This window comes from Punica granatum, chromosome 1, assembly GCF_007655135.1.
Source record: "Punica granatum isolate Tunisia-2019 chromosome 1, ASM765513v2, whole genome shotgun sequence".
NCBI lineage: Eukaryota > Viridiplantae > Streptophyta > Magnoliopsida > Myrtales > Lythraceae > Punica > Punica granatum.
Window position 1 is genome coordinate 10,135,208 of NC_045127.1, and position 15,134 is coordinate 10,150,341.

The 15,134-nt window shown below is 39.1% G+C and overlaps 2 protein-coding genes across 7 annotated transcripts; both read right to left on the reverse strand.

Moving 5' to 3' along the window:
• Positions 1 to 1,010: 1,010 nt before the first annotated feature.
• On the reverse strand, positions 1,011 to 5,871 carry LOC116194926 (kinesin-like protein KIN-4C). The gene is made up of 12 exons (XM_031523887.1): positions 5,613 to 5,871; positions 5,234 to 5,344; positions 5,016 to 5,129; positions 4,840 to 4,920; positions 4,315 to 4,386; positions 4,147 to 4,240; positions 4,028 to 4,059; positions 3,520 to 3,593; positions 2,739 to 2,801; positions 2,472 to 2,613; positions 1,851 to 2,303; positions 1,011 to 1,511 (listed from the first exon to the last, which is right to left on the reverse strand). Exons 1-12 carry the CDS (start codon positions 5,793 to 5,795, stop codon positions 1,461 to 1,463), a joined length of 1,470 nt encoding a protein of 489 aa, XP_031379747.1. The 5' UTR covers positions 5,796 to 5,871; the 3' UTR covers positions 1,011 to 1,460.
• Positions 5,872 to 6,721: 850 nt separating this feature from the next.
• LOC116192721 (kinesin-like protein KIN-4C) lies at positions 6,722 to 15,048 on the reverse strand. Of its 6 annotated transcripts, none has more exons than XM_031521345.1 (22): positions 14,803 to 15,048; positions 14,387 to 14,533; positions 14,123 to 14,275; positions 13,778 to 14,028; positions 13,380 to 13,546; positions 12,939 to 13,063; positions 12,461 to 12,497; positions 12,276 to 12,367; positions 12,073 to 12,189; positions 11,877 to 11,990; positions 11,669 to 11,752; positions 11,354 to 11,584; positions 11,184 to 11,264; positions 10,596 to 10,667; positions 10,375 to 10,488; positions 10,100 to 10,185; positions 9,639 to 9,710; positions 9,296 to 9,523; positions 8,994 to 9,138; positions 8,602 to 8,697; positions 8,059 to 8,472; positions 6,722 to 7,416 (listed from the first exon to the last, which is right to left on the reverse strand). In XM_031521345.1, the coding sequence occupies exons 1-22, from the start codon at positions 14,944 to 14,946 to the stop codon at positions 7,075 to 7,077; spliced, it is 3,312 nt and encodes a 1,103-aa protein (XP_031377205.1). In that variant the 5' UTR covers positions 14,947 to 15,048; the 3' UTR covers positions 6,722 to 7,074. The 6 variants fall into 6 exon arrangements, with proteins under 6 accessions (XP_031377205.1, XP_031377204.1, XP_031377203.1 ...); XM_031521344.1 differs by having other exon boundaries at positions 8,059 to 8,475; positions 8,602 to 8,700; XM_031521343.1 differs by having other exon boundaries at positions 9,296 to 9,529.
• Between the last annotated feature and the right edge of the window lie 86 nt (positions 15,049 to 15,134).

Here is a 15,134-nt window from a genome sequence, read left to right on the forward strand (position 1 = left end):
TGTCAACATTAGGTTATATGGTATAATATACCTATTATATTATAAAATGACAAACGCAAAGGTCATTTAACCTCTCAATGGTAGCACATAATCGAAGCTTTTTAGAATTTCTGCAAGCTGTCGGATCAATTTTTGTGATGGAACTCGGATCGGAAAAAAGTTGATCAGATAATACACAAAAACATCGATCATATAACTTGCCAACATATTGCCAAAGATTTTCGTGGATTATGCCCAAGGAGAGGCCAATCCAAAAGCATCCAATTATGCATAAAAAAAAACAACGATTGTTGTTCTTTTCTTCTTTTAAATATAAATTAAACAAATTGTTGTGGCTCATCTCCTCCAGTTGGTCACCCCCAAACACTCATGACAGAGGGCAAAAATCGAAGTCACAATCTAATGAAAGATAAGGGGACGGGCCCCACCACTCCGCCCCACAAAAAAACCATCGGGACCATCTAAAGAAAAGAATTTCATGGGGTTGAAATAGTTTTGACATTTTGTTCATCAATTAGGTTCCCTGCCCCAATCATCCATTATTTTTGAATTTCCCCATTTTATAATTTTAGGATTAAGACATACATGTCCTGCGTCAATCAACACCCAACAAAGTTGCACTTGGCTAATAATTATGGTTTATTATATTATTGCAAGATTAGATTGAGATCATCGCATATTCCTAAACCTCTCATAATAATAATATTAATGATGATGATGATGATGGCATTGAATCCCGACGATTAAAGGGAGACAGATGGCGTAATTCCGGGAGGTGACGTGTACTTGTGCATCTCATTTAGTAATTTACTTCTCTATATACTTGCAAGCTGGCAAACAAGCCCCGAGCAGAATTAGCTGCTAGAAGTTTCCATTTATTAGAAAGAGCACCTCGACGGACCAAAATATCAAGGGAAACGATACTTCCCCCGAAAATTCTGCCGAACCCCTCTATGTATGAAATTGCCACAAGAGTTCTCCAAAATTACGAAAGTGCCATACGTGAGATATTCGCAGCAACGCTCAAAAATCAAATATAGTTTGTAATTTTCACTAAATTTTGTTTCCCCATAAAAAATAAAAATAAAAAATGATGTCCATGTCTCCATGAAGAAATCGATCAGCAATGCACCAAGAAATTTTTTTTTTTGTTGGATAGATGCAATGGAAGTTTAAAAAAAAAAGAAAAAAAGAATCATCAACACATTTCACAGCATTTGAGTTTTGTACCCTCTCAAGCAAAGCCAACTTCATAAGCTGAATGCCTTTCCTTCTGTTGTTAATCAGTTCCTGTGTCATACCAAAGTCCAGAAGTAGTAGTTACTTATCTCGAGATCACTACTGAGCACTCCCGCGTTTGCAGTTTCCTTTCAACTAGATATTGACCGTCATCGTAATCTCTGTCTCGAGCTGGCTTGTTTTTTGATGCACTGCATCTTCCTTAGGCTACGCTTGGTTGCTCAGTTACGGGCTTTCCTTCTCTGGTTGTGTTTCGAAGCAAACGATTTGATCTGCGAGGGACACGAACAATCATTGACATTCCGAATAGCTTATGACGCAGCTAACCAAAAGCAGCAAAATAAACAGAAATATTCGGATGTTTGTCGAGCTCTTATAAGGATGAGAAATGAAGTACCATGAGTCGTCCTGATCAATATATGCTTGTTCTAAGGACCCGACCCGATAATGTAGGAAAATCTAGGGATATTCTTTGGTTGCCGTTGATAACGTGGGAGTCCGAGCTAATCGCAACACAAAATAATTGTATAGCTAGACGAGTTTTCCCCCTTTTACGATAATCTAGTGCAGGTCATGATGATCTCTCAACTATTATAGTTGGTGAAGCGTACCAGTGTGTTTGCAATGTCATACAGAGGCATCTTCTTAAGCCCACAGTGATCATCAGTCTCTGCAGGCGCTAACAGGGGCCCGCTGTGAGGAATGGCATCTTGAGAATTGAGGACGTTTTTCTCTGCCTCGGCATTCACCGAAAGATTAGAATTTGAGTTCAAGTTTTCATCACTAATGCCAGTCCCTGCCGATTCCTCCAACTTGACGGGAAGATCTGCCCTGTTTGTGCACTTAGCAGATGAACAGCCGCACGCGATCCCACAGCTGCCCCCAGCAGTCCTGCACTCACATTTCATTGTTTTGCACAATGACCTCTTACTGCAAGAGCAGCATGTCCCCGATCCCTTTTTCCCCTGCACGGAAATTTCCTCGGAATTTTCGAGTTCACTTGCGTTTGGATCTGAATATGCAGTAGTACTTCCAGCAGAAATAGAAGGCTGAGTCAAGTCCCCCTGATTATTATGAGCTTGCAGTTAGTATTTAACATAAACCAAAAAATTCATTTATGCTCATCTCATCACATTTGCTCTTGCTGTGTCGGAAATTTTAATTCCTATGTAATCCCATTTAGGATAGGAAATCTCTCTTTTAAGGACGTATCATTTAGCTAACATGCAAACCTGTGCATCTTCCTGGAATGTGAGTTTTGCTTTTCGCGCTTCTAATTGGCTAAGCAGGTTACTCAGTTTGATTACGTCTTCTTTCAAGTCTCTCAGCTCGGGATCTTCTTTGCAGTCGAGTTCCTTGTTCTGTATCAAGAGCCTAGATAAAAGCATGAGAGTAGCAAATGTCAGAAAAAGCATTGATTTGAAATGTAATGCAGGCAAAGTGCATCATTTGTACGGAAGAAAATTCAAAAAGAAAAAGAGCAAGCAAAAATTGATCACCTAAAATTCTCTTGCTTAAGCAACTCAGCTTCTTCCTTGGCCTTCGAGATCTCATCAGCCATCCTGAGAGCACAAAAAATGCTGTGAGCCAAAAAATCTCTGTGGTTGAAGGAAAAGATTGAACAATAAACAGTGCATGCAGAGGTGCTGATGAATACTAAAGAAAAGAAACTGGAGTGTTCCATCAATGATTGGACGAGACAAAATATGCCATGTACATGATGACAGCAATTTCCTAATCAATTAACCCCAAGCTTTCATTGTTAATTGTGTCCATCTTAATTTAGTGTTTAGTTCCCATAAAAACCATTGATGAGTTTTAGCGAAGTTCGGTTTACTGCATAGCCTCTCAGAGAACACAATTTTTTCCTTAAGAAGTGAAAATACGGTGAGTATGAGGATGGTAAAATAAAATGGAGATGGCGGGATTTTGCAGTCATTATAATACATATTTTATCCCAGTCAAATTTTGCTTACAAGCTGGGGGGATCAGAAAACATGATGAATCTCTAAGAACAGACCAATGGTACAAAGAAAAAAACAAGGCAGACACATCATATGGTCAGTTGCAGCTAGGAAAGTTGTGCAATTATATAAGAACTTAGTAATTGTGACCATCTGTATGAAGACACTGCAAGTAGAAGAAATCAAACCTGTTCCTATAATTAAGTTGGCTTGATTGATCTTAATGTAAACGTAATGGCAGAAGATTTATGATGAAAGCATGCTGCAGGAATGACAAGCTTACTCAACTGGCCAAAAAAGAAGTAATCGAGCTTACATTTCTATTTGATGCTCATATTCTGCACAAAGTTGATTTATGTGTGCTGTGACCTCAAACTCATGTTCAAGACCCTGCAGCACATCAATAGAAAGGACAAGTTTAAAAAATGTTACTTCAGTATTTAGAAGCTATTGAAGGACTAGTTCTCCCAATTGTAAGAGCCTGATCATGCTAGGTAATAGAACTTCTTTACATATCAAATCCCAGCTATAAAACACTGCTATCACATTTTGCTATAAGCCTCCAGTCATGAATTATGTTTAACAAAGACATCATATACATAGAACTTTCTCAATTCAGGAAACACGGGGGATATTTATCCATTAACATGAAGATCACGCACATGCATAACTAGATCCATCACAAGAATGCAAAAATTATATGAGATCAAGCAATGAACGATCAGCAAATATGCACTTTGTAGATAATATATACTTCTTCATACCTTAAAGGAAAAAATCCATTGAAAAAAAAAATAAAAAGAAAAAAGAGTACTGATTAGCACCTGAATTCCAGCAGGACTTGCTCTTTTGGTTCCTATAAGAGTATTTACGAAAATTAGGTATGTTAGACATCCAAACAGTAGATAGATTTGTGGTTCATCAAGCACTGACAGGTACTAACCTGTTTTCTGGCTGAAGAGAACCTTTCGTGATTCCAAAAGATTCCTAAGGCGATTTGAAGCCATAGAATTTTCTTCATTTTTCCGCTGCAAGACCTAACAAATAACTACCAAAAGTTAGTGGAGCTTTGATAGAATACACGGAGAATCTTAAACGTCAAGTGGCTTACCATCTTCTGCCTCTGGTTTAGAGCTAATAGGTTTTGCATCTCAAACTCAGTTCTTCGCCCCTCTTTTTTGAGCTTACCACAGAAAATAAGCATATCAGATTACATAACCTAGTGAATAGGAACACAGACAAGCATACTAAATGCCAATGATGCCAGAAAAGTTTTTGGCCAAATTGGCAAAGTTCTGTCTAAGCTATCTGAGTACCAAGTTCCGATTGTGAAGGGATCGAAACAAAAGAAAATGAGTTAGTGGGAAAAATAAGAAAGAATAATGCAACATACAAAGAATATCACATTAAGCAATTTGGCTTCAATCAGCTTACCGAAAAAAGAAAAGAAAGGTAATTCGACACCCAGATCTGAAATAGCTTTAAGATTCAACTCTATGATGCACATATGGCTGACACAGTAAGAGGAACTTGGCTACTTTGCTAAAGAAAACTATTATGAATTACGCTGACATAACACTTTACCAGAGCATTACTTTCACGCTTAAAAAGGAGGAACATTAGGCAAAATATGTACCTGAAGGATTTCCTTCTCCAATGCAGCCTTGCATAACCTAAACTGCACAGAATCCAGCTTGCCCTGGCACTGAAGTTGAACCTACAAGATAAGTATCGGTTAGTCGAGAAGACTGAGGATTAAGGAACACACTAATAGTTGGCAAGCCCTTCCTCCACAACAAAATAAGGAGGTACTTTTTGAGCCTTCAGCTTCTGGATCTCGTCATGCAGATGCTTGCCCTCATCGTTTCTCCTTCTGCAAGTGGAAAGTTGGGATTGCACATCTTGCTTTTTCTTCAGTTCCTTAACCTGCGCACCCCAAAAAAATTGTAGGATTAGAAGAATGCATCCGGTGTACGATAAGCTTGATTCTTTTCTACAGCAGGTAAATTTGCATGAAATGAAGATTGAACCTGCTCTTCGAGAGCATTCAGCTTTTGTAGATAGCCATCCTTCAACCTCTTCACACTGTCGGGAGTAACGGAAACATTCCCCAGTTTGTTCTTCAGCCCCTCAATCTCTTTCTGCCAATTCACCCAAGAAATTAGCTGATAGAAGTCGTTCAACATGCTTTATCTTCTTTCAATTTCAGAGAGAGTCGAATTCGATCAGTTCCGCTCGAGCACTGAGAATGCCACATCTCTATTTACCGTCCCCTAGAACAAATCTAGAGCTCACACGAACAACAATGGGTGATCTGACCATATGAATCGAACAGTATCTCTTGCAAAATCATCCAGACAGAATCAGATCAAACAATCACTATTTCACCTCAACCGGAGAGCTACTTACCTGATACGCTTTGTTCTCCAGCTCCAAATCATGGATTCGCTTCTCGTAATGCTCTGACTGCTCAGCAGCTGAGCTGACGGCGGTCATCGTCGTCGAAGAAGAAGAAACCGGTGATGCTGAGGCTGATGGCGAGGCGTTCTCAGGTGCAATCGCTTGCTTTGCTCGCCGGGTCGCCTTCCCCATTTCCCTCTCTCTCTCTCTCTCTCTCTAACACTGTCTGCTCTGCTTGATCGACTTCGCAACGTTCAGAATAATTTGAAATGGAGGGAGTCGCTGCGTTGGGGAAACTCCTTGATGAGCCCGCGGGCCCCACCAGTCGATTCTATATATCCCGCAATGGCATTTGAATTTTCTTGTGATATTTCATTTTGCACCCCAAGCTTGTTATTTGACCCATTTGGCACCCTAAACTCTTGCTCTCCACCAGAAAGGCATAAAAAATTAAAATCGTATAGTTCTCACAGGAAGCATCTATTGAAATGTGCCAAGGTTGGATGGCTCAACCTGCAATTTTGCAGAAGGTAACGAGCGACGGTGGGTGTGGTTGATCAGGTCGGAGGACATACAACGTATTCGTTTCAAATAATGCAATCCCCTATTTAGACTTTTGTTGTTCCAACAATTTGCTCATTTCGAATATATTGTATAGCAAGTGACTGTAACTCATGAAATGAGCTCGAGGTCAGATAGTTCGACGTCAATGTGAAGCTTAACCAGCCCAATCAGGACCCTTATGCCTGTTGGGGTTTTTCTGGCTTCTTTAGCCCAGTTACCAGTATATGTCATATGATCCCGACATATCAAGCTACATAAGCGCTTTCTAGCTGACACTTGCTATGTGTCCTACGTCAATCCCATCCCGACACGGAATGAAACAAACGAGTGTATGTTACTAAAGACAGCAATGAATTGTATTTATATATACTAAGACGAATTGCTCGACAGTATTTAGCTAGATGCAGAGTTTCATTCTATACATTGCCAAGGTTATTGGGCTGGTTACTGATTTAGTTCTGGTTGGAGTTCTGCAAGTACAGTTCCATTTAAAAACCTTCAACATATTACCGAAAAATGGAAAAATAGATAAATAAATATAAGAAGGGGACAACTGTAACAAGTTTAGCACCACATTTTTAATTGACTGGAATGATTCGTAAATCATGAAATCAGAAGCAGCAGGAAGTAGGCTCGTCAATGCCCACTTTCCTGCTCTATCAAATTTACAATACAATGAGCAGAACCGAAGTCACCGATTTCGACAGGAAGTCGGAACAGGACAAGTACTTTTGTTTCTCAACAAAAGTTTGTTAGGCAGCACAATCAACAAACTACAGGGGGATATAACATTGAAGTTGTTCAAACACTTTGGAGATAGGCATATCAGCAGAGAACTGATCAATGATTCCTTGGCTGATTGATACCAGTACATGAATGTGGAAGCTGAGCGTAGAATGTTCAGACTTCATTGACTGAGGTTCTCCTTCTCGTCGGAAGTCGGGACCCGCCGAGGGGGGCTCCTCGGAGCATGTGGAGCATTCTCCTTGCTGTGGGTCGGCCCATTGGAAGGGTCAGAGTTCTTCTCTCTGAGAGGGCTGCTGCTTCCACTGTTTGCGGCTGGCGTGCGCATAGCTCTCGGTAGCTTCAGAGGCAAGTCCCCTTCAATGGTGAACTCCTCAGGCTTTTTCACAGCTGCGGCGGCGGTGGTTTCGAGTTGAGATGCAGCTGGGGGAGCGACAGGGACGAGCTGCACAACTGCTTTGCCCCACTTCTTCCTCTGATTAGGCTTCGGGGCATTGGGCGTGACCTGCACATATAGAAAAAATGGATATCACTAAACAACTGACCCATTCAAATTACATACTAAATTAACAGTTTCACCTAGAAGTCATGTGAATCTGGGGGGAAGTTTCAAGCATCTCGATGGACACATGGTCTCAGATTTTCATATTAAACACGATATGAAAGAGTAAAAGTTAGACATGTCACCACAACCTTCATCGAATCTTTTTGTCTTTGATTTTAGAATTGAGTGGAGTTGAGTTTTGATTTTAATTGATTTGTAATGACTGTGTTGTTGAATTATGAGAAAAATTACAAAAAAGTAATGAATAATTGAAATAAAGTAATGATTGTATTATTAAATTATGAAAAAAGTAATAATTATATTGTTGAAATATGAAAAAAGTAATAAATAATTGAGAGAAAGTAATGATTATATTGTTGAATTATGAAAAAAAAAGTAATAAATAGTTAAGAGAATTTAATATTAAAAATTAAATTGAATGATTAAAAAATTTAAAAAAATAATTATTATATTATTAAATTAAAAAAAAATAGAGTAAAATTAAAAATTATTTTGAAATCAAACACACCAATCCACCGAATTGTTTAATGTTACCCCATCTTTTATCTACTAAAAACTCCAAAAAGAAAGAGTGGGCCTTACCTGTCTATTCCCAATATCAGACAAAGCCTTCCTCTTCGAGCCATTGTCACCATCTTCATTCAGAGCTGCCAGCTTCTCTCCAAAGGCACTCTGAAGCAGAGCAGCACCCTCAGAGACGAGCTCAGAGGATTTCTCGGAGTTATCTTCCTTATTCTGATCAGTTGTTTCTGGAGCATCAACAGCAGCTGTTTCCCGGTTGCTGCAAAGTGTTGGGAGACATCCACAGCCAGCTCCACAAATGGTGCTGGTGCTCCTACACTCGCATTTCGAGGTCTTGCAGCGAGACTGTTTACTGCAAGAGCAGCACTTTGCCCCCCAATCGCAGTCATCATCATCGTCAGGAATGTCACAGTCGGAAGCTTCTGATTCCGACGTATCCATGTCCTCGAGCACAAAGACAGAGTTTCTGGGCTCCTGCTTCAAGGTTAGGCAATAACCAGCAAGTTAGCCCCAGCAAAAGGGGGGTGGAAAAAAGTGTCACACTCTTTAACACAACTTGGCCCATTTGAAAATCAAACCACCGGAGAAGCAATGCATGCTCACCTGCTTCCGTAAGCCATAGTTGTGGCCTCCCGAGGACGTGTCAGAGCCTCCAGAATCAGCAGCTTTGTCCTGTAAATGCTTCATCAAAAGCATGTTCTGCTGCAAACATAGACAGGCAAAATTCAAGTTAAGAAAAACATTAGGTATCATTTTATTAGAGCAGGTTTAGAGCGACATTTTTCTGCAAAAGAAGAAATCTTGAGCATGCTTATCTCCATTTGTGGGGAATACATGTTTTCTTTCTTCTTTTTCTGCAAATCCACTATTTACTCTAATATGGATTCATGGGCTTAGTATTCAAACACGGCAATCCTCAAACATATTAAAAAAGATGCAATCATAAATAGATTTGCATGTATCTATATATAAACCCTTTGGTCAAACTCACTAACCTGTGATTTCACCTGTTGAACAAGTTCAGCCTTTTGCATTTCCATTTGTCTAATGATAGAGGTCAGTTTGACAACCTTTTCCTTCAAGTCTTGTATTTCTGCATCCTTTTCTCTACAATCAACTTCTCTATCTCGCAATTGGCACCTTTACAGATAGAAGAATGAAATAATTGATAGTCAAATAATCATCCAACAAGTTTCTGCATCAATTGACATATCACAGTTCCTATTTAGGCGAGCAATTTAAAGAATCTGGTGGACAGGCTTTAGGATAAAGAAAATAGCAAACTCAATTTTACTACCTTGAGGAAGATGCCATATTGAACAGATGATTCATGAGACTTTTTGCCTCTGCAAGGGAACGGACTTGGTTCCATCGTCCCCTGCCACTAAAGCCTCTTTCGCGTTCCTCGGCCTCAGATAGTTGAGATGCCATGGAAACCAATGCACTAGACGATGTGGAGAGCATATTTTCAAGGGCAAAAATCCTTGAATTTCTAGCGCCAGGCGACATTCCTTGAGGATAATTGCTGTTTCTTTTTTTTAAAAAAAAATCATCAAGAGAGTTTCAGAATCACATAAATCTTCTGAAAAATTAGAAAATTTAGACAACCTAAGTAGAAAAGTAAATGGTGAATACCGTACCTCATGATTACTTGCTTTTGCATCTCCACTTCCTCCTTCAGTCTAGCAATCTCCCTTCCCATTCTAGCTCTCCTGATCGATCACATGAATCTCATATTAGTTTTACAATAACATAAGCCAATAAATAATATACGAAAAGCTTACTTTGTACGATTCATTTGGAAAGAGTGCATATTTGTATTACTCCATAAAAATAACCTGAGAGACAAGGTTCTTATACTCCACCATGATTAGACTAGCATGGAAATTGGAAATTTTACTTTTTCCCGATTTACAAACCAAGTCATTACAATTTTTTTTTTTTGAAGTCTCTTTTGATTTTATCCAAGAATTCTTCTTCCAAGGCACAGCTTGTCGATAGACCTTTGATAAATCTCCAAAAATTAGCAATGTAGCAGAAAGCATGTTAACCATTATCTCTAGGTGAAGCTCTCAATTAAAAGTAGCTTTGCAGGACTCACTCTTCCATTTGACGCTCATATGCCGAACGCACTTCATGTACCCGAACTGTAACTTCCAGCTCATGCTCAATGGCCTGCATGAGGGCCTTCCAGTAAAACAAATAAAAGGAAAGGATATGTCATGAAGAAGTTGAGACCTCCACTGAAAATTTCTGAATGTAGATGACTGTCAGTTCTACTATTTGGTTCCCTTAGAGACAATAAAAATATTCATTTTGATTTGTTTTTCCTAATTACAGCTAAGAAATAGATTCAAATTTCGTTCCAATGGTTACCTGAAGTCCAGGACCAGAACCACCAGTTTCACGAGAGGAAGCTTTCCGAGATTCCAACAGCTCCTTAAGCCTTTTTGTAGCCATGGAGGCCTCTTCTGTTTTTCTTTGGAGAACCTATCAAGAAATGTAGTGTAAGGAATAAGAAAAAAAGGCTGAGAAGGATAGACCTTCTAAGAAAATATAGATCAGCAGAATCAAAACCAGAAAGAGAACATTTTTACCATTTTTTGTCTCTGATTCAGAGCCAACAACTTATGCATCTCATACTCGTTCCTCCTTCCCTCTTTCTTCAACTGTCAAATCAAAAGCATAGCATATCGATAAAGATGCTTCCTCTAATACACAGCAAAATCAAGTTTTTCGAAGCAATAAAGGAAAAAAGAACCTTTAGACAAGTATTTAGTCAAGGGATCCGCTCCCTCGAAATTCCCTCAGAAAATTCCCTCGAAAATACTGGATTTCTTAGTAGTGCAAGAGTGCATATGAGAAATAAATATGCTAACTATGAAGATACTAATCTTGAAGGATTGACAATAGATCTTTCGAAGGAGATACCAATGGATTGCTTTCAGAAATAAGATCACATAATTTAAACTAAAAGGACAGTTATTATGCAGGTGGGGATAAATTAGTATTCTTTAGACTTGGTATTCTTCAGAAAGTATCGTTTTTTATTTCCTCATTCCTGGATCTTTGATGCTTAGGATCTTTGATGCTTTCATCAATAAACTTCTCTCTTCAGCAATATCAAGCTAATTTACTTTGTCATAAATCCATTTAAGAACTGAACCTAAACCTAAAAGATGTACCTGAAGAACTTCCTTTTCTCGTGCTGCCTTCCATGCTCTGAAGCTCTCAGATTCTTGCTTGATCTTGTGTTGTAATTGAACCTATTATTGCCAAATGATAAAGAATAGCATAAAATAATTGCACACTATACACATATGTAGGGTAATAATTCTACCAAAAAGCTTGGCACCTTTTGACTTTTTATTCTGTGAATCTCATCTTGCAGTCGTCTCGCTGCCTCGTCGCTTTTTTGTTTCTCATTCAAGCATGTGAAAGATTCATTCTTGACATTTAGCCCATCATCTTCTGAGTCGGTCCACTCAGTGACACGGTGCTTTGAATGATGCAAATTTTGCAAGCGAAGTAATTCCCCTTCTAGCTCTTGGATTTTTGATACATAATTCTTTATCAAATCATATTCCTGTAATATATTTCAGAAATAAATTAGGCAACTTCCAAAAAGAACATCCGATTAACTATAACAGAGACTCGGAGCAGTACGGACCTTTTCTGAATGGATCTCAATTTCATCCCAAGATTTTCCATTTCGAGCTGATTCAATTTGCATTATCAGCTTATCCTTTTCAACCTAACAAATTCAAGGACGTGAACTCATCATGGCTACAATAGTCTTCGCAGTAATAAGAAAAGAAAAAGATTTTGAGATATTGCTTTGATTTATCCCCCCAAAATAAACTAATCTAGTGAGATACCTGAGCATCAATAGCACGTTGCATTAGATGTTCACAAGACACTTGACGCTCTTGTAACTCCTTTTGTAGCTCCACATTACTTGCTTCAAGCAAGGAAATTTTGTGTTTCAAAAGCTACAAAAAGAAACACGTGTTAAGGACCTTGCACATACCATAAAAAAAGTCACAATAAAAGTGTTCCTACACATCATCATACCTGGAGTTCTTCAAATGGGGCATTAGTGTCACCACGATAGAACAAAAGTTCAGCCTGCAATTGCTCGATTTGGCTCCGCATTCTTTGCAATTGATCAGCCATTGGATCGCGATTGACCTATCAAAACATAAAAAGTACAAGAAAACAAAATATAGTAAACTTGAACCTAAGATAGAATTTTCAAGCGAAGGGAAGAAACTCACAATGGCTTTGTTCTGAATATTTCGTGCACGATTTGCATATTTGAGGGTGTTAAGAGTCTCCTCTGCATTTGTGTCAGCAGGACTAACACATGCTGAAAGTAGTATAATACAAGAAAGTTAAGACAGAGAGTAGGAAGAAGTATAGATTGCAGCTTTAATCAATTATAATGCCATCTATTTCTTACCTATCATCACAGTCTTGCTGTTTCCTCCAAGGGAATCCTAGCGATTCAAGTAGAATCATCAGTCTCTCAAGCTATAAATACTGAACTAGAACTTCATCATTGCCAGCTAATTTACCAAAGGTATAAGCAAAAGAAGAGTCACGGAAGACTCGCTATTTACTATTATTTCCTGGCAACAAAATTCTAATTTACGAGATCCTATGCCAGGAAATCTATATTGCTATCTACTGCTTTCATGGGATAGTAAAGCAGCCTTCATTGTTTGCTAGTAATTTTCTACTATGGTTTTCATCCCCATCTTTTACTTGCAGACTATTGGACGACCTTATTATATGGGCAGATACTAGATTCAAGGTGCATCGAGAAAGACATGCTGAGGTTTCAATTTGTGTGGCTCCAATTCTAGGGGCAGATTAGAATAGAAATATGTGGTTGTCTGAGCACAGAAGACTAAGCAACATGATTGCCTCACACATGCCTGTAATAACCGTGTTAACTTGCTGTCCCGATATGGAATGTGGGCTCCTTCTTTGCGTTTCCTGTCATCACCCAAGGCACTAATTACGTTGCCAAGAGCCAATAATCCTTTGTTAATATGGATACCTACATCAAAGAACCACTTTTATGAGATTTTCCTGTTAGAAAATTGATTGCTCTTGAATTGTCAATATATTGCTCTATAGGAATATTCATTAAACTAAGACATAATGCAACAAGCAAGCTATCTAACAGCTTTTAGTTAGAACTTCCGGCAGAAATAAGCAACACTCTATGATGAAAACAGAGCAAAACAAAGTTATTCTATAATCAAGTACTAAAAGTATATTATAAAATTATAATTTCTACCAGGCTAAGCAACTCCTTATAGTAATTAGCAATGACATCTACTACTATTCTAACATCAAGAGCAATGTCTTACCTTCTTTAAGGCGCATTCCATCTGCTCCTGTTCGTTTTGCTCTTTCAGATCCGGCAAGATCAACCAAATGAAGTTTCGAGCACAAGATGTCATCACCAACATCGTTATGGCTTTCTCCCAGATTTTTCTTTTGCTCCACCGTAATGGTGAATATGGCATGCGAACGGCTGAAAAAGGTTAAATTATTTTTAAAAAGTAAAAAGTTAAAGATCACAGGGAAGAAGCTTTTGAAGTAGAATTTTGAAAAGTGACTGAAAGCTGATTCATCGTGGGTTCAGACCATCAGAGAAGAGCAACATCAATAATGTTTTTCTTTTAAGAAAAAGAGTTTAGATCTCAAGAACCTAGAAAATAAAAAATATACAATCAAGATTAATTATAACTCTTAGAATCAAGACCTTGATTGGCTATTCATATTTGTGCTCCCGGTGGCACGAGATAGTGAGCCCCGCAGTAGATAAGATGACATTTCTTCCTTTGACCTCACTTCAGCCTCAGTCACACCTGCCAAGGTTATGCCTCCCATCACTGTTTCTCTTATTTGGATGGGAACTCTTGCAGCTCCTACAGTCTTGGCGGAGGACATGCCCTCGCCCTTAGAGATGGACGAACTGGAATCGAGAAGGTCAAAAACTTCTTCCTTGAAAATCTGTCACGAAAATAATGCTTAGAAGCATCATATCAAGATTCAAGACGGTGCATAAATCATATACCAACACCACCAATATTACAAATATGATTACCTCAATAAAGGATACACGTATCAAGAACTCCGTAGAATCTTTCATGGTCTCAACATGGCGAAAAATCATCTCCATCACCTTGGGTATAATTCTGCCGCTACTCTCTTCTCCATTGTAGTTGGTCCCCATAGTGTATGTTTTTCCCGAACCCGTCTTTAAGAAATACGTGAAACTTGATGTCAGCCATTCGATTGGAACTCACACATAGATACATTGAGATCGAACTGCTCAATCAGGACAGCAAAGAATAGGAAGCAAACATACCTGGCCGTAAGCAAGAACAGTTGCATTGTAGCCATGGAAGAGAGCTTCCACGAGCGGAGCGACGCAGTCATCAAAGATAGATGACGAGGGTGATCCTTTGTTTCCATATACATAGTCATAGGTAAATACATGCGACCCGATTTGCACCTATTCAGTTATGCAACATCGAATCAGCAACATGAACATCGAATTCGAGCAGAAAAACCAGAAATGGGCCAATGCAACAGCTTCAGAACAGTAAAACTGGAGCACAGAAAATAAATCAGCAGCTCAGAGATGTTTGGTCATCCGAATTGCACAAAAATCTCAATTTAGGCTTCGAGAAGCTCGAAAACAGTGAAATCAAACCACGGAAATGAACCGGCAGCTCAGAAAATCATGAAGGATAGATCCTGATGAGGAAGTAGCGGAGGCACCTGAGGCTCCCCGGGGATGACGGTGATGCAATCTGTGCAGCCATTGAGAAGTTCGGGAGTGATAAGGGGACGAATGTTGACCGCGACCCGGACACACTGAGATGAGTCCCTGTCGTGCGGTGCTGCTCCATTGGAGTTCTCCATCTCTGATAACCCTAGAGAAGATTGAAGAGATTTGCAGACAGAGAAGGAGAGAGATGGGGGGGAGAGAGAGTGGGGGATTTTCAAAATGGGAGAGATCGGGAGGAGACGTTGAAAAGCGCTCCAAAACGAATTCAAATCAAATCGAAAACCGGATTGGGCCATGGCCCAATATTTTTTTGTTTTTTACA